This window comes from Aotus nancymaae, unplaced genomic scaffold, assembly GCF_030222135.1.
Source record: "Aotus nancymaae isolate 86718 unplaced genomic scaffold, 86718_ANA_hifiasm-v0.15.2.pri h1tg000020l, whole genome shotgun sequence".
In the NCBI taxonomy this organism is placed as follows: domain Eukaryota; kingdom Metazoa; phylum Chordata; class Mammalia; order Primates; family Aotidae; genus Aotus; species Aotus nancymaae.
In genome coordinates this window covers 3,892,533-3,916,022 of record NW_026988432.1, presented here as the reverse complement: position 1 = coordinate 3,916,022, position 23,490 = coordinate 3,892,533, and the positions used below count along the sequence as shown (strand labels likewise).

The 23,490-nt window shown below is 46.6% G+C and overlaps 1 protein-coding gene across 2 annotated transcripts in view; it reads left to right on the top strand.

Annotated features, from left to right (window-relative positions):
- CNDP1 (carnosine dipeptidase 1) overlaps positions 1 to 22,645 on the top strand; it is a 35,770-nt gene extending 13,125 nt beyond the window's left edge. Inside the window, exons 7-13 of one of the 2 annotated variants that reach the window (XM_064379018.1) lie at positions 4,458 to 4,658; positions 8,393 to 8,477; positions 13,863 to 14,023; positions 15,142 to 15,306; positions 17,500 to 17,641; positions 21,177 to 21,324; positions 22,121 to 22,645. In XM_064379018.1, coding sequence (XP_064235088.1) covers positions 4,458 to 4,658; positions 8,393 to 8,477; positions 13,863 to 14,023; positions 15,142 to 15,306; positions 17,500 to 17,641; positions 21,177 to 21,324; positions 22,121 to 22,187 — 969 coding nt within the window. In that variant the 3' untranslated portion in view covers positions 22,188 to 22,645. Of the gene's footprint in view, positions 1 to 4,457; positions 4,659 to 8,392; positions 8,478 to 13,862; positions 14,024 to 15,141; positions 16,723 to 17,499; positions 17,642 to 21,176; positions 21,325 to 22,120 lie in introns of those variants that run through there. The other variant, XM_064379017.1, reaches the window with a different exon arrangement.
- The last annotated feature ends 845 nt before the right edge of the window (positions 22,646 to 23,490 follow it).

Here is a 23,490-nt window from a genome sequence, read left to right as displayed (position 1 = left end):
GGACATTGTAGGTGGACCCAGGTTTGCACCTTGAACTATCTCGTGTTTCAACACAAGGATGGTTTTATCTCAAGCCACTCTTCTCCTGTCTCCTAATCAATGTGCTTGGACACCGGCAGAGGATCGGCTGTACCTGTGTAGCCTTGGGCAAATGACTTGACCTCTTCGGGCCTCGGATTCTGTTCTGTGAAAATGTGTGCACCCCTCCAGGTCAGCCTTGGGTCTGCTTCCATCTCCCCTGTCCTGGGCGCCGCCTCAGCCCTGTCCAAGGCTGCAAGGTTTTGAGGGCTGAGGGGCCACCCCGGCACCCTGTCCCGCAGCGCAGACCTGGGCTTCTGGGGTGTCTTTTCCTGAGGGTTATTTCATCAGGTGTCGGGTGTTTCACTCTCAGAAGTTTATTTTCTCCTGAGACATAAGCAGATGGGAGGGGACTTCAGTACTCTGACTCCACTCCTGAATGTCACTGAAGACAGGCTCAGGAAATCAGCACAGGTCTCGGCGGGGTCCTACTGACCACTGCAGAGGCGCCTTCCTATCCATGACGCTCGAAGCACATACGCACTGAGCTTTCCATGGGGCCTTGGTTTCTCTCTTTGCCTGCCTCTCTCTTTTTTCCTCTCTCCTTTCTTTTTCTCTCCCTTTCTTCCTCTCTCTCCCTCTCTCTCCTTCTAAGGAATAGCAATCTTTATAAGACTGTTCTGATAAAAAGGCCAAAATCTGTTTTACTTTTTACATTTTGACTCTGAAAATTACATAATCACAAAGAAAACAGAAGAAATACTCACTGCCCTTGGACAAGTCAGTTCATCTCTGAGCCTCACTTTTCTCATCTGTGAAGTGGGAATGATTGTTTCTACCTCACAGGCTTGCAGGGATTCAGTGAAGAAACATCTACATGGTGCTAGTATTCGAGGTCCTTCGCGAGCGCCCCTTTTTTCTCCGTTCCTGCCTTCTTCTTCTCTTCCTGCCTTGCCTACAGAGCTCTTAGAACACATTACCTCCCTGGACTATTTTCTAGGAGGCAGAGTGAGCACCAATATCCATATTTCACAGGTAGAGCAGTGAGCTGCCAAGGGGAGGCTTGGCAGACGCAGCAGCTAATGCGTGCACCCTGCATGCCAAGTGCTCTGGCTTTGTATTTTATTAAACGTGACTTGCCAGAAAATTCTTAGGATTTCCAAGTACTTCTCGGCAATTGTTTGCTAGTTCAGTGTTCATACAGAATCTTCAGATATTCAGATTTCAGAACTTCAGATGAGCTTCCTAAGACACACAGAAGCACAAGGGATTTGAACAAATCACTATCCCCAAATGCTCTTATCCATATGAATGACCGATTTTCTAATTTTCTCGTTTTAATTACTACATAACTTATTATTTTCTGATACATAATCCTGTGCTCATGTTGCATTTGTTAATCTGTGGTGAGTCAAGCCCACTTATTAGAACTGATTACAGTGTGCGTGCCGTGTCGTTTATCTGCATGTAATCACTTTTAGAGTTCTACACGCATCCTGTGCCCTAGGAAAAGACTTCGACCTCTCCCCTTCATGTGGTTCTCAAAGATATGAAGTTATAAATTATAAAGATACAAAAAGATCAAAACCAAATGGGGAAGAAGCATGTTGTAAAAATTTTAAAGGAGCTATTCCATGCCCTAATATTAACTAGAAAAAAAACTCAAGTTCCATTTTGCTGCAAGATCAAAGCCTTTGAATAAGTTAAAAGGCAGATTGAAATCATAGCTGAAAAATAACAGATACTTGAAGTAAAAATTATCCTGAGGCTTAACAATCTTTCAAAGGAAAAAGTTCTCCTTTTTCATGCTCAGAATTATGATGGCAGAAAAGCGATTTGTAATTGCCTAACCTTTCTTGAAAAAGTCCTTTTGGGGAGAAGGAGAAAAACCCCTCCCTCCGTAGCCGCACAGAGGGTGGATCGAGAACTTGCTTTTCTGTAGCACACCTCCCTCCGTAGCCACACAGAGGGTGCATCGAGAACTTGCTTTTCTGTAGTTGCTCCTTTCCCCAGTTCGTGATCATAGCAATCAACTGGCAGACCATGCTGGAGGGCACGCACCAGGCGTTGCCTCGAATTCTCCTTCACAATCGTGGTTATGCCATTGCTGAAACAGCACTGTGGGGAATGCAAATTCATACATTGAATGTAAATAATAATTTCATGTATTTATGTTATATATAAACAAATAGTGTATCTTCAAAGGTGAATGGGCAATGTATTAGTCTGTTTTCACACTGCTGATAAAGACATACCTGAGACTGAGTAGAAAAAGAGGTTTAACTGGACTTATAGCTCCTCATGGCTGGAGAGGTCTCAGAATCATGGCGGGAGGAGAAAGGCACTTCTTATATGGCAGCAGCAAGAGAAAATGAGGAAGAAGCAAAAGTGGAAACTCCTGATAAGCCCATCAGATCTTGTGAGACTTATTCACTATCACAAGAATAGCATGGGAAAGACTGGCCCCCATTATTCAATTACCTCCCCCGGGTCCCTCCTATAACATGTGGGAGATACAATTGAAATTGAGATTTGGTGGGGACACAGACAAACCATATCATTCCACCCCTGATGCCTCCAAATCTCACGTCCTCACATTTTAAAACCAACCATGCCTTCCCAACAGTCCTGCAAAGTCTTAACTCATTTCACCATTAACCTGAAAGTCCACAGTCCAAAGTCTCATCTGAGACAAGCTAATTCCCTTCCACCTATGAGCCTGTAAAATCAAAAGCAAGCTAGTTGCTTTCTAGATACAATGTGAGTACAGGTATTGGGTAAATACAGCCATTCCAAATAGGAGAAATTTGTCAAGACAAAGGGGTTACAGAGCCCATGCAAGTCTGAAATCCAGGGGTCAAACTTTAAAGCTCCAAAATGATCTCCCTTGACCCAAGGTCTCACATTCAGGTTACGCTGATGCTAGAGGTGGGTTCCCATGGTCTTGGGCAGCTCTGCCCCTGTGACTTTGCAGGGTACAGCCTCCCTCCCTGCTGCTTTCATGGGCTGGCATTGAGTGTCTGCAGCTTTTCCAGGCACGTGGTTCAAGCTGTCAGTGGATCTACCATTCTGAGGTTTGGAGGACTGTGGCCTCTTCTCACAGCTCCACTAAGCACCCCACTAAGGACTCCATATGGGGGCTCCGATGCCACATTTCCCTTTCTCACTGCCCTAGCAGAGGCTCCCATGAGGGCCCCTCCCCTGCAGCAAACTTTTCCCTGGGCATCCAGGCATTTCCATACATCTGCTGAAATCCAGGTGGAGGTTCCCAAACCTTAATCCTTGACTTCTGTGAACCCACAGGCTCAACAACACATGGAAGCTGCCAAGGCTTGGGGCTTCCATCCTCTGAAGCCATAGCATGAGCTGTACATTGGCTCCTTTCAGCCACAGCTGGAGCAGCTGGGACATAGGGCACAAGTCCCTAGGCTGCATGCAGCATGGGGACCCTGGGCCTGGCCCATGAAACTATTTTTTCCTCCTGGGCCTCTGGGCCTGTGATGGGAGGGGCTGCCGTGAAGGTCTCTGACATGGCCTGGAGACATTTTCCTGATGGTCTTGGGGATTAACATTAGGCTCCTTGCTACTTAGGCAAATTTCTGTAGCCAGCCTGAATTTCTCCCCAGAAAATGGGTTTTTCTTTTCTATCTGAACTTTTATGCTGTTTCCCTTTAAAAATGGAATGCCCTTAACAGTACCCAAGTCACCTCTTGAATGCTTTGCTGCTTTGAAACTTTTAAGTCATCTCTCTCAAGCTCAAAGTTCTACAATCTCTGGCAGGGGTGAAACATAACAAGGGTCACCTTCACTTTAGTTCCTAACAATTCCACATCTCTATCTGAGGCCACCTCAGCTTGGACCTTATTGTCCTTATTGCTATTAGCATTTTGGGCAAAGACATTCAACAAGTCTCTAGGAAGTTCCAAACTTGCCCACATTTTCATGTCTTCTTCTGAGCCCTTCAAACTGTTCCAATCTCTGCCTGTTACCCAGTTCTAAAGTTGCTTCCACATTTTTGGGTGTCTTTTCACCAATGACCCACTCTACTGGTACCAATTTACTGTATTAGTCCATTTTCATGCTGTTGATAAAGACATACCTGAGGCTGGGAAGAAAAAGAGGTTTAATTGGACTTACAGTTCCACATGGCTGGGGAGGCCTCAGAATCATGGCGGGAGGCAAAAGGCACTTCTTACGTGGCAGCAGCAAGAAAAAATGAGGAAGAAGCGAACCCTTGAGAAACCCATTAGATCTCGTGAGACTTACTATCATGAGAATAGCACAGGAAAGACTGGCCCCCATGATTCAATCACCTCCCCCTGGTCCCTCCCACAACACGTGGGAATTCTGGGAGAGAAATTCAAGTTGAGATTTGGATGAGGACACAGCCAAACCGCATCAGGCAACTTGTGCAGTTTTTTTCTTCTGTTGTTACTCAGGATCTTCCTGTGAATATCAAATTCATCATTGAGGGGATGGAAGAGGCCGGCTCTGTTGCCCTGGAGGAACTTATGGAAAAAGAAAAGGACCGATTCTTCTCTGGCGTGGACTACATCGTAATTTCAGATAACCTGTGGATCAGCCAAAGGAAGCCAGCAATCACCTACGGAACCCGGGGGAACAGCTACTTCACGGTGGAGGTATCCACAGACAGCAGTGTGTGGGTGGAGGCCTGTGGGGGTGTGAATGGGAGCGCCAACCCATTCTGGGATCTTGGAGAGGAAGAGAATGCTTTCCTGAGGACAGAGGCCTTATTTGGGACACATGGCCTTCAGGGGGTGGGAGTGGGTACAGAGGTCTTGGGTTTGGAGAGGTTATGAACCCCCAACATTTGGAGTGGATGTGCCTGTGTGCATTGTTCTGGAGAGGGGATTCATTCGCAGGGGTTTGTGACTCACAAAGCAAAGCTTGGAAACTCTGGCTGTGAGATTTGCAGGCAGGTATGGCAGCCCACAGGGAGGTAAGCAGACTGCCTGATCAATGCGGGGACAACTGTGCTGTGTCCTGCTCCCGGTGTGGGCCCGCTGGCAGCAGTGGCAGGAGACCCAGGTGCCATGGTCACAGGGAAGGGGTAGGAGCACTGGTGTTGCCCGAGGCCAGCGTCTGAATCCTGGCTTCTACCATACCCAGCCTTGTGCAGGTGGCTTCACCTTGAGCCCTGGTTTCCCACCTTGAAAGACGGCACAATAACATTTCCAGCCTCCTCCCAGGATGGCTGTGTCATTACATGCAGCCTTTAGTTCAGGTTTGACGTGTAGTCAGTTTCCTTCTCCCTTTCTCTTTTTCTAGTAATGCAGACAACCTGTGATAGTATGTAAGACTTAGAAAGTCCCTCCCGGGTAAATAGCTAATTGTTTCATCACATCAATCTTTTTTCTCGTATAGCAATGTATAGGTTAATAATCCATGCTCCATCCAATCCCTAGACAGTTGTGAGACTCGTGTCAGCACAGACACGGAAACACACATGGCTATGCATTTGAAAAACAGTGAGTGTCTTCTATTTGCCAGATAGGAGGATGCCAAGTCCCAGGGCTACAGGACTGAATGAAATAGGCTCTGCTCTCAGGAAGTTTACTCCTAGTGAGATACAGATACTGAAGACATGTGGGAGTGACAGGGAAAACAGGAAGCACGGACCGTCCTCTACAACGCTCTTTCAAGAAAATGCCTGTGAGAAGTGGAGAGAGCTGGGACAATGCCTGAGGAGGCCTTTAGGAGGCAACAGACAGAGGGAGCAGGTAGAGACCCAGGAGGGAGGGAGGACTTTTGAGAACAAAGGCACTGAGGAGGTGGGAGGGGCGAGCTCCAGACCAAGGCGAAGAAAGTAACCTCTTCTGCAAGGGCCTTGGGTAGGTAGAGAACTCAAAATCCTGGACTTTCTTCCCTCTTTGCCTGTGTTTTTTTTTTTTTTTTTTTTCTGTTTAGTAGGAAGTGAGCGTATCTGCAGAGAAGTGATGGCTTGAAGTGGTCGCTATGGGACACGGGGAAGAGAAGGAATGGGAGGATGACGAAGGGCCTGGCAATATTAAGGTCTGGAGTCATCTGTCCATGCAGATCGATGGCTTTCTGCAGCACGCTCAGTGGCCAGGCGCAGAGAAGGCCCCGGAGGGCAGGCTGGCTCAGAGCTTGAGGTTACTCCAGAGGGTCGTGGTGGAGAAAGTAGGTAGAGCTCATCAAGGTGTTGACCACAGAGGGGCTGACATGATCAATGGTGGTATTCTGGTTGAACAGGGGAGAAAAACAAAAGCAGGAGGCCAATGTGGGACATCTTGGAAGGGTCAAGGGACTGGACGTCTTGATGAGGGCCAAGAACAGGTGGTACAGCAAACTTACAAGAGAGGAGGAGAGGAGCTGTCATCAGGATGTGAGACAGCCAGCTCAACATTTCCAAGTGAGACCATCCACACTCCAAAGTAATTTAGCTAGCCTTATTGCCTAGTGAACTGAAAGTCCTACACTAAAGTGACCAAACCGAAGATTGCTCTGGTGGTGCACTGAGGATGGAGTGGAGCAGAGAAAGACCCGCTGGGCCAGAAGGATGGGCGGGAATGAACGGAAGAATCAACTTCACAAAAGCCCAACCTGTAGAAATTGGTAATGGATTGGACATGGCGTACATAGGAGAAATCATGCTGGTAGGAAGTAATTGCAGAGGAGGTTGAGTTTGGGTCTAGATCTCCTGAGTTTCAGAAACTAGAAGCATGCTCAAGTGGAATGCACTATAAGCACCCCAGAGTTTTAGGTCTGGTGTTTAGGTAGAAGGTCAGACCTCCAGGGATGCACATTTAAGGGCATGGAGGTATTAATAGTATCCCTGCTTCACTGCATGGTCAGAGATAACCAGGTCCACACGTGTTTGTGTCTTTCCACGATTTCAGGCTTTTACTGATGCTATCGCAGTAATAAAAGCCATGGGCTCCACAGAGTTCCCAAGAAGGCAGTTCTTAGTGCCTCCCATTCTCTCAGGAGTCAGAGCTGCAGGCACACAGGCTCAAGCTACTCCACAAGGCAGTCGATATTGCAAAGCGTACATCGTGGTATACCTAGCCAATATGTAAATGTTATAGACTAAACATTCCACAACAAACCAAGTAACATTTAGCATGAAGAGAGAAGGAGTCAGGCACAGTGGCTTATGCCTGTAATCCCAGCACTTTGGGAGGCTAAAGGTGGGTGGATCACCTGAGGTCAGGAATTCAAGACCAGCCTGGCCAACATGGCAAAACTTCATCTCTACTAAAAAAATTAAAAAAGAAAAAAAAAAAAAGCTGGGCACAGTGGTGTGCGCTTGTAGTCCCAGCTACTCGGGAAGTCGAGGCAGAAGAATCACTTGAAGCTGGGAGGCAAAGGTTGCAGTGAGCCGAGATTACATCACTGCACTCCAGCCTGGGTGACAGAGTGAGACTCTTCTCAAAACAAGAAAATAAAAACAAAAACAAAGAAAAGGGATAGGAAAACAGGTTAATGACCCAGTCCAGGGAGAGTGATATAGACAAAAAGAATATCCTGGCCTTGCCCGAGTGGTCCAGTGATCTTGCAAGGAGGAGTCCTTGATCTGTGCAGAGGCTTTGGTGGCAGATGCTGGGTGCTTAGCAGAAGTGACAGCAGAACAGTGTCTGTCAAGTTTTCAGCTGCTGACATCCTGGTCATTCTATGACTGTAGAGTCCTCTGGTAAGAACCAACAGCGGAAGAATGTGTTTGGTTATGTCCTTATCCAGCTGGATGCAGTCTTTATTGATCAGGCAGAACACCTAGTCCCCGTTGGCAAAGTGCCTCATGAAATGTAACATGGAGTCTTTTTCTAAGATGGAGTCACTTATGTCAAGGGTGCTGTATACATAAACGCTATCCTGTGAGCTCTTGAAGCTCGTGTAGAGGAAGGATGAGCCAAGTATTAAGCTTTAGAAGATGGAAGGAAGAAAAGATGTTATTACAGGAGATATTAATAGAATTGTCCTGCAGGCAAGAAAAGAAGAAAGAGAAGAAAGCTTCTCAGAAACCAAGGGAGGAAAACTTTTCCAGAAAGAGGAGTGATCAACAATATCGGATGAAATCAAAAGGAAGACAGCTGTGTAAACGTCAATCCTTTGGCCAAGGAGCGCCTGGTCATCTTGGCTAGAATAGAGTTGGTGGAAGAGCTGGGGAATGAGTCAGTTTCAGGGGATTCAGGAGACAGTGGGACTGAAGTAACGAACAGAGGGTAGGAACTCCAATCCGCATGACTCAGAAACACGGAAAGTGAAGTCAGGTCTGGAGGTCGCCTCGCTGAGTTCTGAGGGACACACCAGATATGTCTTCCACCACATGAAATGCTTACGCTAGAGTAACCAAGGCAGGAAGCATATCTCTTCTATTTTATCTACTGTACAGGTGAAATGCAGAGACCAGGATTTTCACTCAGGAACCTTTGGTGGCATCCTTCATGAACCAATGGCTGATCTGGTTGCTCTTCTTGGTAATGCCTTGTTTTGTTTCACTTTTTAAGCATCAGGGATCAACTAAAAGACAGTTCTACCTGATTCCACGTGCTTCTCCTTCTTGCTTTCTGAGCCAGCTCTGAACAAGGCTGTAGATGCTGGCAGTTTCCTCCCCCGGGCTAACTGTTCCCTCCATTTATAAGTCAGTCTGCATTATTTCTTTTCATGGACTGAAACTCTTCTCAGTTCACCTGTTTTCTTTTATTGGACATTGTGACACATCCAGCCATACTCAAGGACAAGAGGGCAGAGACTCAAAGGATACAAAAGACTGAGAGGTCACCCTGACTTCCTTACGGCTGCTCCAAGGATGCCAGGCTGGGTGGGGGTGTGGTACTCCCAAGCCAGCTGAACCACAAGTTCAACTTCAATAGACTTGGCGTGACGTTTCGACTGAAGATAAATCAACAAAGGGATGATCAAAGGGGAAAGGAACTAAGTGATACACGAGGTGAGGCCCTTCACCCACTCTCTCAAGAGTGTCTCATTTCTCACTGTAGACAAGCCCTTCTGCAGATCAGCCTGCGCCTTGAGGCATGTGGGTTCTGGGTGAGGGTGACCAGGTATGTCCTCGCTCTGCCACAGACCACCTGCATGACCCTGGCAGGTTACTTGAATTCTCTAGTCTTCGGTTTCTCATTTGTAAAGGGGCACAATCGCCTATTTAGCTAGTATTGTTTTGAGGGTGCCAAAAGGTGATATGTGCAGAACACTTGCTACGGAGGCTGGAACACAGCATGCCCATCAGTGAGTAATGGCCTGCACTGGCCTGACTCCAGAGATGGTGTCAAATATGACAGCACCACTTGGCTTCATTTTTCAAGGTTGCTGTGACCCTGAGTGGCACAGCAACACTGATGAGTTCCCTGATTGTCCCAGTGCTGTCCTTGATTTCTTGTGGATTGCTGGTTTGTGCAAGAGGGAGTTGTGTGTTTTTCTCAGCGAGGCTGTTTGCCCAGGCACAATTCACCTACAGCTGTTCTAGGCATCAGGGCTGCCCCCGGTGGATTCCCAGGGAAGCAAAGGAAGTTTAAACCCTAGGGGCCTCACTTATTGAAGCTCCTTCCACGGTCCTGGCTCATCATTTTATGACACTCATCATTTTATATTCATAATCCAGTGTTCTTTTTAAAAAAGAGGTTCACACGTTACCTATGTTTTAGACCCTGCAAAACCTCGCTCTGCTCCACTTGGCATGCATAGCTTCTTTATGCAAATTTCACAGCATGGCCAAGGTGGGTGAATCGCTTGAGCTCAGGAGTTTGGGACCAGCCTGGCCAACATGGTGAAACCCTGTCTGTACAAAAACTACAAAAACTAGCCAGGTGTGATGGTCCAGGCCTGTAGTCCCAAGCTACTTAAGAGGCTGAGGCAGGAGGATCGCTTGAGCCTGGGAGGTGGATATTGCAGTGAGCTGAGATAATTTTGCCACTGCACTGCAGCCTGGGCAACAGAATGAGACCTTGTCTCAAAAAAATGAAAAAAGAAAAGGCAAAAAATGTTTAATAATGTGCCCTTTTGGGACAGACAAATTGCCAAGAAGCATTTACTCCATTGGCCTCAGTAGTCCGAGACAGGGCAGAATGGGCCCAGATAGTCCGGGTCTGGGGAGGATCTCCTCTCCTCAAGGTCGTCAGCATCAGTTGTAGTTGTACAGCTTTCTTCTCCTTTGTTCTTCCAAACCGAATCATGAAATTTATCTATATTTCTACCATCTGTCTATCCAGCCAGCCATCTATTATCTCTCTATCCATCTATCTATCATCTATCCATCCATCCATCCGTCTATTCATCTGTCTCTCTCTCTATCCTTCTATGGCCTTCCAGTTTTCCCAAAATATAAGTCTTGGACGATATTTCCCATGCCTGACACTTTAGGCAGAACACAACCAGCCATTTTCCTTTAAAGATTTTAAATGGTTTCCAGAAGAACTCAGATTGTATGCAACTTACTGTTTTGGAGAGAGGAGGTTAATTTTCTCTTTTACCAGAATGAATCTTTTCTTCCCCAGGAAATGCATCTGAAATCTTTTGCAGCACATTTTGCTTTTCCCACAAGCATGATTGCTGCATGCATCTTTCTAGATCGTGTGGCTTCAGCCAGGCACAGGATCCAGGTCAGCCCCACAAGTGCACGGTGCTCTGCTAAGGAAGGTTCAGCTCAGGCTCATATAAAAGTGTGGTTTTACTTTCTTTAGTTTTTGATACAAATCAAATAATCCACAGCAGAGTAATTTCTGGATTGTGTCTTCTATGTGGTTTTCATATGTTTTATACAAAAACACAAGGACATAGTGTTGAGCTTTGGTGTTTATCAGACGAGAAGCAGGAATTTTGCTTGCCAACAGGCTGGGCTGTAGTGGAGATGCCCGGACTCCCAGGGTCCCCGATGTCAAGTGAGAGTCGGTTCTGCTGCGTCCACTTTTGCAGGCTGACAAGCAGCTACACACCCTAGCCAGGGTGCGGGGAATCCACGGGCAGCCCTTGCCTTGTGCCAGCTCCTAACCCCTCCATCTCTGCTGTGATTATGCACAGACAATAAATGCTAGTGAGCGCCAGCTCTGTGAAATGCAGATAACCTCCACTAGGGGTACAAAGCAAAACCATGTAAGTTCCCTGTCTGAAAAGAGGCTTTCTGTGCAGGGGAGGCAGGAGCTGGTATGAGGATACTTGGGTTTACAAATCGAGCTCTAACCTGCTGTGGTTCCCCTTTGCAGACATTTTCCTACTCTTTTCATTCCTCTAAAAGCCATAAAACAGAAAAGGTCATTGAACCAAAGTCTTTTTTTTTTTTGAGATGGAGTCTTGCTCTGTCGCCCAGGCTGGAGTGCAGTGGTGCGATCTCGACTTCCTGTAACCTCCGCCTCCTGGGTTCAAGTGATTCTCCTGCCTCAGCCTCTTGAGAAACTGAGGCTACAGGCACGCGCCACCATGCCCAGCTAGTTTTTGTATTATAGTAGAGATGGGTTTCCACCATGTTGGCCAGGATGGTCTTGAGCTCCTGGCCTCGTGATCCACCTGCCTCGGCCTCCCAAAGTGCTGGGATTATAGGCGTGAGTCACCATGCCCGGCTGAACCAAGGGCATTTTTGTAAGTGCCAAATATGCAATGTTATTTAAAATGTTCAAATCCAAGACAGCTGCTGGGCATGCAGGATTCTGTTTCCTGTGGGCAGTTTTCAAAGGCACCCTCTGCCTTCCTCAGTTTTAGTTGTACAGCTTTCTTCTCCTTCGTTCTTCCAAACCGAATCATGAAATTTATCTATATTTCTACCATCTGTCTATCCAGCCAGCCATCTATTATCTCTCTATCCATCTATCTATCATCTATCCATCCATCCATCCATCTATTCATCTGTCTATCTCTCTATCCTTCTATGGCCTTCCAGTTTTCCCAAAATATAAGTCTTGGATGATATTTCCCATGCCCCAAGACAGCAGTGGTAACTGTGGAAATGACATCGCATCATGACTGTAAGAGGAAAATGAACAGCAGGGGAGGGGACAAACTCTTAAGCATACTATTTTCATTCATATGCTTTCAATATTAAAGAGCTAGGCTACTTGGGAGGCTGAGGCAGGAGAATCGCTTGAACTGGGAGGCAGATTGCAGTGAACTGAGATCGCACCACTGCACTCCAGCCTGGGCGGCAGAGTAAAACTCTGTCTAAAAAAAAAAAGAAAGAAAAAGCCATTTCTGCCAAAATCACAGCCTAATTCGGTAAGGACATCTGGATCACCACCACCCCTACAACTGGCAACGTCTGACAATACCAGCTGAAGTGACGGAAAATGTCATCGTTCAGTTTCACAGTTCCAACATGAGCCCCTGGCGCAGGTGGGCACTCTCATGTTGGGGCCTGTAGTCCTCAAATCTTTCTGTCAAAAACATCAAATGTCTTGCCAAGTTATATAAAAATTCTGACCACGAAGATAGTGCCCATCCCGTCCTAGGCAACCTCTCAGGCCCACCCGTCGAGCCGCGGTCTCCTTGGCTTCCCGGGTTTGCCGGTGACCTCCGCGTTGGCTCCTCCGTGCTCCTGCACAGCCCCTGCCTCTCGTGAGTGCTCCTCCTGCTGACCCCCCGCGTTTCTCTACCTGTGGCTTTCCAGCTGGGTTATGAGCACTTGTGTGGCTTTCGTGCTTTGCAGCTCCGTCCCTACACAGAAGACTGTCAGCAGAAGTTTAGGGACTTATGTTCAAGGGAAGATTTCATGATCGCATTATCAGTGGGGACTCATTGAGCTGTCTTGGAGACATTTGTGTGTCATTTATATCAGTGTACTTCCTGGCTGCGTTTTGCCTTTGAGAAGCATTTTCTCCAGAGTGTGAGCGGTATTTACTGAATCTCAACCTCTGCTGCTTTTATGGATATTTAGTGATGGTCTTGTCCATGTGTGTTGATCCCCGAACTCTTTCATGAAGAGCATACTAGCATATATAGAGGATTTTGTGGTCATGAAGGTATCTCATGGAGTAGACCTGAAGGGTATAATGCTTTTAATCGAAAAGGAGTCTTCATTATAATTGTGTGTGTGTGTGTGTGTGTGTAGGGGAAGTTGAGAACAGGTGATGAGAATTTTTGGTTTAGGTACGTATGTATGTAGGTGTGTATACATGTGTGTGTATACATATATATATATATATATATATATATATATTTTTTTTTTTTTTGAGACGTGGTCTCTTCATCATCCAGGCTGTAGTGCAGTGATGCGATCATGGCTCACTGCAGCCTCAACTTCCTGGGCTCAAGTGATCCTCCCACCTCAGCTTCCCGAGTAGCTGGGTCTACAGTCATGTGCCACCACACCCCACCAATTTTTGTATTTGTTGTAGAAATGGGGTCTCGCCATGTTGCCCAGGCTGCTCTGGGACTCGGGCTCAAGCGAGCCACCTGCTTTGACCTCCCAAAGTGCTGGGAATACAGATGTGAGCCACCACACCCAGCATGTATTTTAAATGTTTTATAAGGAACATGTATTACTTTTTTAACTCAGAATAAGATAAAACCAAAACACAAACCTTGTTTATGACATGAAAGGCATAGCTGAGAATGTGAACGTGATGCAGGTAACTTGCTCTGGCTTCATCTGTGGCAGGCCCAGGTGTTTTCACTCTCACCTTTGGCAAGATGAACCCTAAATCAGGGCTGACTCTGGCTGCGTGAGCCTGGTGATCAGCTCCTTTCTCTGATGGTCACTTCTTGGATGGAGTTGCTGCCGATGGCTTTGGCCACGGGGACCCAGACAGTCACGAGGCCTGCTGCAACCCCAAACAGTCATCCATGGTCTAGCTCCAGGACCACAATGTCGGCACACTCCTTATTTCTACCTGGCTGTGTTTTCTGTGTGTGTTTTGCAGGTAGCCTGGTAGACTCATCTGGTCATATCCTGGTCCCTGGAATCTATGATGAAGTGGCTCCTCTTACAGAAGAGGAAATAAATACATACAAAGCCATCGATCTGGACCTAGAAGAATACCGGAATAGCAGCCAGGTGGCAAAATTTCTGTTCAATACTAAGGTATGGCCACAGATTGCTGGATAACCTGGAAGAGGCATGAGGCTTGTAGATCGTATTTGCCCACTGTCCAGATCATTGTCTGGTGCTAATCTGTGCATCTTAGAACCCAAAGCGGATGTTGATTCCTAGGCAGGTTTTGACTTTCACAGCCACTTCCCTGTGGTCTGGATCAACCAGTCCTTTTTCTCTGGCGTCTAGTTGGCACTGGCTTCTGGCACTTAACCACAAGCAGTTACCCATTTGACAGCCCTGTTTTTCCAAAGCGGTTTATTAACCTAGGTCCCACGCCAGCCTTCAGCCAGTGAGCTGGACTTCTTACCTGTTCAAAGACTGAGAAAAGTCTGAGATGATGCCAGCTCCCAGACCTCTAACTGTTCATTTTACCAAGAGCCTTAGGGTCTGATCTGTAAGTGAATACATGGTCGCCTCAGCAGACTAAGTAAACACCAAGCCAAAAGCATTCCTTACAGGCAAATGAGAATGTTTTGCTTTTCTCCTCCTCTTTCTGTGGAGCTTGCTTGCCTGACAAGGTGTTTGGTGGCCAGGGCTGGTTCCTGGGGAAGGGACCGAGAGGGAAAAGCAAGCTGAAAAGAGCGATAGAGTGAGTTACTACGAAGCACGCATCTTCCCGCAGACCAGCGCGAGGATGGCCAGATGAAGAAAGAAAACTGGCCAGAACATCTGTAGAGTTCTTTGATGTCTTCTAAATAAGAAAATGCATTCACTATATAAGTTATTATTATTATAATGAGTGGGGACGGAAATTTATAATTGAACCCAAATTTCTGAAAGGGCCCCTTTATCATGGCCGTACCGCCCTGACCATGCCCAATCTCATTGAAAGGGCCCCTTTGCCATTTGTTAACTGGAAACTGCAGATCTTGGGCAAAGGTGGCACTCTGGAGTAGGGAACGGCTTGGGTAGGTGAAGGCGTCTGAGGACAGCAGAGAGTTTGTGCCCTGAGGGAAAAGTCCTCCGCGTGTCAGGCGCAACTGAATAAGGTGACAGTTAACATGTCCTGAATGGTGTCTCAGAGGGACGGTGGGGTGGTAACACACGCAGCCCAGATCCACTGGGTTCTAATTAGGCCTCCTTTGGATAATTGTATTTTAATATAGGAGGAGATTCTAATGCACCTCTGGAGGTACCCATCTCTTTCTATTCATGGGATTGAGGGCGCGTTTGATGAGCCTGGAGCTAAAACAGTCATACCCGGCCGAGTTATAGGAAAATTTTCCATCCGTCTAGTCCCTCACATGAACGTGTCCGTGGTGGAAAAGCAGGTAACGAACGTTGTCGTTCTGTCTAGCAGCATGGTCTCTGACTCCCACACATCACAGCTTAGTGAGCAGTGAGGCTGCTACTGTTGGAGTAAGTGGAACAAATGTCAAGAAACCAATATTGTCCAGCGCAGTGGCTTGACCTGTAATCCCGGCACTTTGAGAGGCCAAGGCCGGAGGATCCCTTGAGCCCAGGAGTTGAAGGCTGCAGTGAGCTATGATTGCACTCCAGCCTGGGTGACAGAGTGAGACACTGTCTCTTAAAAAAACGAACAAAAATAACTCAATCTTTTTCCTTGAGTATATGCAATTACAGCAGCCAGACAAATAACCATTTGAAGCTAGAGTGCTAGGAAAATTTGAAAGTTAGATGATAGATATAAAGCAAGATTGGTTTACACGTCGAGGGAAGACAGAGCAGGGAACTGCCCGTGCTTGGCCAGAAGCAGGAAGTCTCAGGCCTCAATCGTCAGATTTCCATCGTGTCTGAAATGAACCCTTTGGAAGTCGCCGGTGTTTGTTTGTTTGTTTGTTTGTTTGTTTGTTTGTTTGAGACAGAGTTTCGCTCTTTCGCCCAGGCTGGAGTGCAGTGGCCAGATCTTGGCTCACTGCAACCTCTGCCTTCTGGTTTCAAGTGATTCTCCTGCCTCAGACTCCTGAGTAGCTGGGACTACAGGTGTGCACCACCACACCCAGCTAATTTTTGTATTTTTAGTAGAGACAGGGTTTCACCATGTTGACTGGTCTGGTCTTGAACCCCTGACCTGCTGATCTGCCTCAGCCTCACAAAGTGCTGGGATTACAGGCATGAGCCACCGTGTCCGGCCTAGAAAGCATTTTAAGGAAAATGTTTTCTGGAAGAAGTTATGTATCTAAGTTACCAACCAATTATCAATTTGACTCAAGTTAGTTTAAGAAACTAGACTCCTGAATGAATGAGCTAAAGGAACAGCTCATCCCAACCCTCAGCCCTTCCATCCCATTATCCCCCTTTATTATCTTGTTAGCACTAATTATATTCTAAAAGAATCTCTCTTTCTCCCTCCCTGCCTCCTCCCCTCCTTTCTTCCCTCCCTCCCTCCTTCCTTCCCTGCCTCTCCTGCCCTCTCTCCTCCCTCCTCCCTTCCCCTTCACCTTTCTATTCCCCTCCCCTCCCTTCCTCTCCCTTCTTCTCCTTTCTCTTCCCCTCATCTCCCCCTTCCCTCCCCTTCCAATCCTGTCCTTCCCTTCCTCTCCCCTTCCGTCTCCCCTCTCCCCTTCCTTCTCCCTCTCCCCTTCCTTCTCCCTCTCCCCTTCCGTCTCCCTCTCCCCTTCCGTCTCCCCTCCCCTTCCGTCTCCCCCCACTTCCGTCTCCCCCCGTTCCGTCTCCATCTCCCCTCTCCTCTCCCATCTCTCCTCTCATTCTCTTTCCGTTCCTTTTCCTTCTTCTTCCTCCTACCCTCCTTCCATCCTTTCCTCTCCTCTCCCCACTCCCCCACCATCTCCACTCCCTCCCCCTCCCTCCCCTTTCCTCCTCTCCTTCCCTCCTTCCTCCCTTCCTTTCCTTCTGCTTGGAGGTACTCCCCCTCTTTCTCATGACATATAGACTCCAGGGCGGGGCCTTCCTTGTCTTGTTCACAGCTGCATCCGCAGCACCTAGAACAGTCTATAAATGTGTGCTGAGGGAATTAAGGGAAGAAATTTGAGTGTGGCACCTCCCCGGGAGGCTTTCCACAGTAACAATGAAAAAGGAGCAGGAGGGTAGAGAATGAGGCCGGAATGAGGCTCCTCCACAGTTGGGCCTGGAGTTGCTTCCGCTTCTTGGAAATTCCCCAAATGCTTAATGCTCCCAAAACATTCAGAGGGTACTAAGGAGTCCAAACAGAGAACGTTTCAAATGAGAAGTCCTGCTGGTGTTTGGCTTCCTCATTTTCAACAGCGATGCTCCAGCACCTCCGTGTGTGAGACACTGTGGTCGGAAGGGGGTGGGGGGGCAGGATTGCAGGGTAGAGGATAGAGGGGAGTCCCCCTCTGGGTGCAGCCCAGGGTTTCCTGCTCTCAGCACCGAAAAAGGCTCTCACTCGCCCTCTGGCAGAGCGAAGGGAAAATCACAACACTTGAACGTGTCAGGTTGGGGCTTCTTGATGGAAGACTATGCTAACTGTATAAGAGAATAACTTGACATTTTCTCTTATTATTGAAAACATCACCTTTTAGGTGACACGGCATCTTGAGGATGTGTTCTCCAAAAGAAATAGTTCTAACAAGATGGTGGTTTCCATGGTTCTAGGACTACACCCGTGGATCGCAAATATTAACAACACCCAGTATATCGCAGCAAAAAGAGCCATCAGAACAGGTGGGACCTTAAGATCTTCTGGCTGGCCAGTCTGCAGTGGGACTCAGGGGTGGTACCCATGGGACTGTGGGTAAAGCAGACACTTTTAAAACTCAGAAATCGACTCTCCTTTAATATCGAGCACATTGTTGAATGCATGGCAGGCACAGGGCACGCTATACATACCATCTCAAGTAACCCTCCCAATGGCCTTCCCCATCTGACAGAGGAATAAATGAAGGCTTACAGACACCAAGTATTTTGACAAAAGGCACCCAGCTCACAAGTGGCAAAGCCTATATTCAAATTTAAGTCTGGAGACCTGAATTTTGGGGAAAATGATGGACTAGAAAACCTTCAACCCTCCTAATACAAAACTCATAGAAATGTTGCTAACATGTAAAAATGTCCTTTCAAAACACAGATTAGGCCAGGTGTGTGATGGCTCAAGCTTATAATCCCAGCAGTTTGGGAGGCAGAGGCAGGAGGATCACTTGAGTTCAGGAGGTCGAGAACAGCTTGGACAATATGGTGAGATCCCCGTCACCTCTACAAAATATATAAAAATTAGCTGGGCGTGGTGGCGCATGCCTGTAGTCCCAGCTACTTGGGAGGCTGAGGCAGGAGGATTGCTTGAGCCCAGGAGGTTGAGGCTGCAGCGAGCTGTGATCATGCTACTGCACTCCAGCCTAGGGGACAGAGTGAAAAACGAAAAATGGAAAAACACAGCTTAGCTTGTGTGGCATCAGAGGAAACCCTTTAGGGTTGAAAATGAAGGAGAACCTAAACCCTAGGGGAGTGAATAAGCAGACCCTGGGCTGGCCTGCAGGGATCTGCTCTTCCTGGTCACAGAGAGGCTGGGGCTTTCATGGCCTTGGGCCAGAGTGAGGCAGGAAGTTGAAAACGAGACCCACTATATACAGGCAGGGCATCCCCTGAGAGCCACGCCCATCCTGTGTGTGTGTGTGTAAGCGCAACTATCTTTGCTTGGACGTTGGACGGGCACAAGGTCTCCCCTGAGAATTTTTCATCACGGACCCTTGCCCCTGTGGGTCTGGGTCTTTAATGTTTACCTAGTGTGTGGTCCCGGTCTCCCCAGTGCCGTGGCTGGACTGCCTGTGTTGCAAGCACAGCACTGCCCTGGAGGACGCAGACCCCAGGCAGGCCAAGGAGATTCCACAGGAGCTTCCTGGAGATGAGCTCGCTGGATAAAATTACGAAACACACAAGAAATCCAGTTCCAGTCTGACCCTAAAGCCAGCGGTCTCTTCACAATGCCACATCACTTTTCTGGAAGGCAGTGCAGCTCTATTTGGAACTTCTTTGGTGGTTCTTTCTTTAAGTCCAGGCACTTCACTGTCCTGGGTAGAGCCATGTGTTGGGCTGAGCAGAGGGCGTGTACTTGGGTGCTGGCTGTGGCATCAGGGAGCAGGAACACCCAGTCTCCTTGACTTCTGCACCAGGAGGGGGACCCTGCTAACAACAGCAGTATTGGGGTTCTCCCCAAAGCAGGTGGTTCTGGGTCTCTCCAAAAGCCAGGTGGAAAAGCAGTGGCGCGCGTTTAGATAGACCTGTGGTGTCCTATTACAGATGAGGCCTGAGGCCACGTTGGCTAATGATGGCAAAGCTGGAATGGGAAGCCCAGATCTCCTTGAAGCACTAACTCTCTCTCTTGGGGTTATCAGTAGAAGGGAAACAGACACGGAAAACTAGAGAACAATCCAAGACATGGAGCCATGCCTCTTCACATCAGCGTTCCTGCTGCCCCCAGTTTAGCAGGTATTTTGCCAGTAAACTTTAGGGTTGAAGAAATGTGATGGCAGCTGAAGAGAGGTGTGTGTTTGAAACATCAAGGTTGACAACAATAGACGGGTCTGAAATGGCCTTTCAGGAATGCAAAAGACACCTTCCGGTCTATTCGTGTGCTCAACTGGCTCTGCTAACAAGGTACATTGCTTTGATTCACACCACATCTTGCTCTGCGAATACAGAAGAGGCGGCATGTTCCCTTAGGTTTCTTGGTTTCCTTCTGCATCCCTGCTCCCTCACTGGCAGCACGTCCTCTAAGCCAGAAGGTTCAAGTTCATCTCCTTCTAAACCTGGGATAGCAGTTAAAACTATTTTATGTGATGCTTTGAAAATTGCCAGAAACATTGTGACATTTGATGATAGTACAGCTACTGGCATATCTGTCACCAGAAAAGTCCCACTTCCATAATATTTAATTCTAGAAGAAACAAGAAAGGTAGGCACATTGTCTTGTGTCATGCCAAAAATGCATGACCTCTTCCAATCACAAGATAACATCACACAAACCCAGAATGAGGGATATTTTACAAAACTACTAATTGATAGGCTTCAAGCTGGTCAAGGTCATGAAAGACAAGGAAATACTGAGAAACGTCCACACATACAAGAAACTAAGAAGCAATAATAAAAATGCAGTTTGGATTCTGGATCAGATCCTGGAATGGAAAAAGGGAAAGACTGGTGAAATTTAAAGTCCAGAGTGTATTTAGCAGCATTGCACCATCGTCAGTTTCCTTGCTGTGATCACTTTGTATTAGTTACATAAGATTAGGGAAAGTAGAGTAAGAGATAGATGGGAGCTTTCTCTGTACTATTTTTACAACTTTTCTAAATTCTAAACTTTTCTAAAATTAAAAATAAAATTTTTATTTGCAATATTATTTATTTATTTATTTTGAGACAGAGTCTCGCTCTGTCACCCAGGCTGGAGTTCAGTGGCAAGATCTCAACTCACCGCAACCTCCATCTCCCACATTCAAGCGATTCTCTTGCCTTGGCCTCCCAAGTAGCTGCGATCACAGGCATGCGCTACCACGCCTGGCTAATTTTTGTATTTTTAGTAAAGATGGGGTTTCACCATGTTGGCCAGGATGGTCTCGAACACCTGACCCCAAGTGATCTGCCCACCTCAGCCTCCCAAAGTGCTGGGATTACAGGCATGATCCACCATGCCTGACCCTAAAATATTTTCTAAAGTAGGTAATCGTGAAGAAGATATCCACAGTTTTCTTCTTGACTCTAGCGTCTATATTAGAATATAAATTGCGGCCGGGCGCGGTGTCTCAAGCCTGTAATCCCAGCACTTTGGGAGGCCGAGGCGGGTGGATCACGAGGTCGAGAGATCGAGACCATCCTGGTCAACATTGTGAAACCCCGTCTCTATTAATACAAAAAAAATTAGCTGGGCACGGTGGCGCGTGCCTGTAATCCCAGCTACTCAGGAGGCTGAGGCAGTAGAATTGCCTGAACCCAGGAGACGGAGGTTGCGGTGAGCCGAGATCGCGCCATTGCACTCCAGCCTGGGTAACAAGAGCGAGACTCCGTCTCAAAAAAAAAAAAAAAAAAAAAAGAATATAAATTGCATGATATCAAAAGGGTTCCTTACCCCAGGCACCAAATCTAATGGTAAAAAAGAAAGAGTAACAAGGAAAAAGCGAGAGGAAGGTAAAGCGGCACTGCCCTTGAGGAGCTTACTGGGGGTGGTCTTGGCCTTACTCGATTCAAATGCCTTCTTTTCCTGTTTCAGTGTTTGGAACAGACCCAGATATGATCCGGGATGGATCCACCATTCCAATTGCCAAAATGTTCCAGGAGATCGTCCACAAGAGTGTGGTAATGATTCCGCTGGGAGCTGTTGATGATGGAGAACACTCACAGAATGAGAAGATCAACAGGTCAGCTGATGCCTGTGCAATGTGCCTCTGTTTTCTTCCTTCACTGCACACACCCCAGTCTACACGTGGGTGAGCTCCTGTTCAATTTATGCAAGAATGGAAAATCATACAGGCTGGGGGCTTAAACAACACACATTGATTCCTCACAGTTCTGGAGCCTGGATGCCCTAGACCCGGTACCAGCCCCTTTGGTTCCTGGTGGGTGCGGGCTCTCTTCCTGGCTGTCCCTGTGCTCACATGGTGGGGTTAGGGGGCTCTGGTGTTTCCTTCTCTTTTTATAAGGGCACCAGCCCCATTGGATTAGGACCCCCATTTTGACCTCATTTAATCTTTATCATCTCCTCCAGCCCTGTTCTCCAAATACAGATACATTGGGTGGTTAGGGCTTCAACATAGGAGCTTGGGGAAACACAAATGTTCAGTGCAAAACAAAAAAGGCCACTTAGGAATGTTTGCTATATGCGCTATTGGCAGGTACTACTATCTCCTAAGCCTCCCAGACTAGCGAGAAACAAGAAAATGTTTGACTTTGATATCCATGTCCTATTAATGATAAGAAATCAAGGAAAATAGACCTTTGGATTTGAGTCTAGGACTGATTCTCATCTTCTTAGTAATAATAATGCAATTTTCACATGGAACTTAGTGCCTTTCATACTGGGATCTCAGAAGTATGTTAAATAATTTAGATAGAATTTATAACATCAAATCTTCCTGTCTAAATGACAGAATATTTTTCCTCCTTCATTTGCATGGAAATTTTAACAAAATTTCTTTTTGTTTTTCCTCTTCTTAGGTGGAACTACATAGAGGGAACCAAAGTATTTGCTGCCTTTTTCTTTGAGATGGCCCAGCTGCATTAATCGCAAGAACCTTCTAGTCTGATCCGATCCACTGACAGATTCACCTCCCCCACATCCCTAGACAGAGATAGGGTCTAAACATCCAGAGAATTTGGGTCTGCTATAGTACATTTTCCCTTCCATTTAAAATGTCTTGGGGATATTTGGATCAATAATAAAATATTTCAAAGGCACAGATGTTGGGAACGGTTTAAGGTCCCCCATTGCACACTTTCCTCAAGTCACAGCGGCTTGCAGCAACTTGATTTCCCCAAGTCCTGTCTGACAACCCCAGGATTGGATTCTTTCTAGCCTTTTAGCATGTCTCCGACCTTGCAATCTGATTGGCATAATCACTCCGGTTTGCTTTCTAGGTCCTCAAGGGCTCGTGACACGTAATCATTCCATCCGATGATCGCCTTTGCTTTACCACTCTTTCCTTTTATCTTAGTAATAAAAATGTTGGTCTCCACCACTGACTACAATGATGTCCCCATGGGTTCATTTTCAGAGGAGTTCCTAAAGCATGGTACTGTATTAACCTCTTGCTTCCCCTTCATTTATTTTTTCCCACTTCTTGAAAAGTTCTGAAGATGAAATGATCAATATTCATACTTGTATGCCATTTGGGAATCCTTGTGCAAAGATGAGTTTTTTTTTTTTTTTATTCCAAGCTTCTTTACTTTTCCTGAGATTGATGCCACCTTGCGGCCCCTCTGCCTCCCATTCCTTCTTCTTGTCCCATCAGAAAAGGCCCACTCTCTATTTAATATCTGTGCACATCCTGCACCATGGCAGAATTAATCCTGATAGAATTTATCTCACCCCATTGAAATTTTACTCAATGACAACATCTAAATTGCTCGAAGCTTTTAATAGCATCAGTTTTAGATAGAGAACTAATCAACCCTGACATCAGTAACACACGCTAAATTTAAAGCCATCAGCTAATGCTGCATTCATTAATCATTTTAGTTAACCATGTTGTTTGGCTTGATTGGATTTGATGGTGTAAACAACAAAAAAATGTAATTTTTCTACAATTGAGTGTCTATAAACAAATCAATTCAATCTTTATGAATTTATTATTTAAATCACATTAATGGAGAATAATTTGGGGACTTATTAAAATTTTTTTCTATTATGACTTCAAATGAAAACAAAGCAGAACACATTTGCATTCAACTTTTCCATCACTCTGTTGGTTCTTGAGCTATCAGTTTAAAAACGTGCTGTACCACCTTTAAAATGACTGGAGCAGGCAGTCCGTGATTCACTCTACCCTGACTAGTCACAGAAGAGGACGCAACTCAGGGCTCAACCT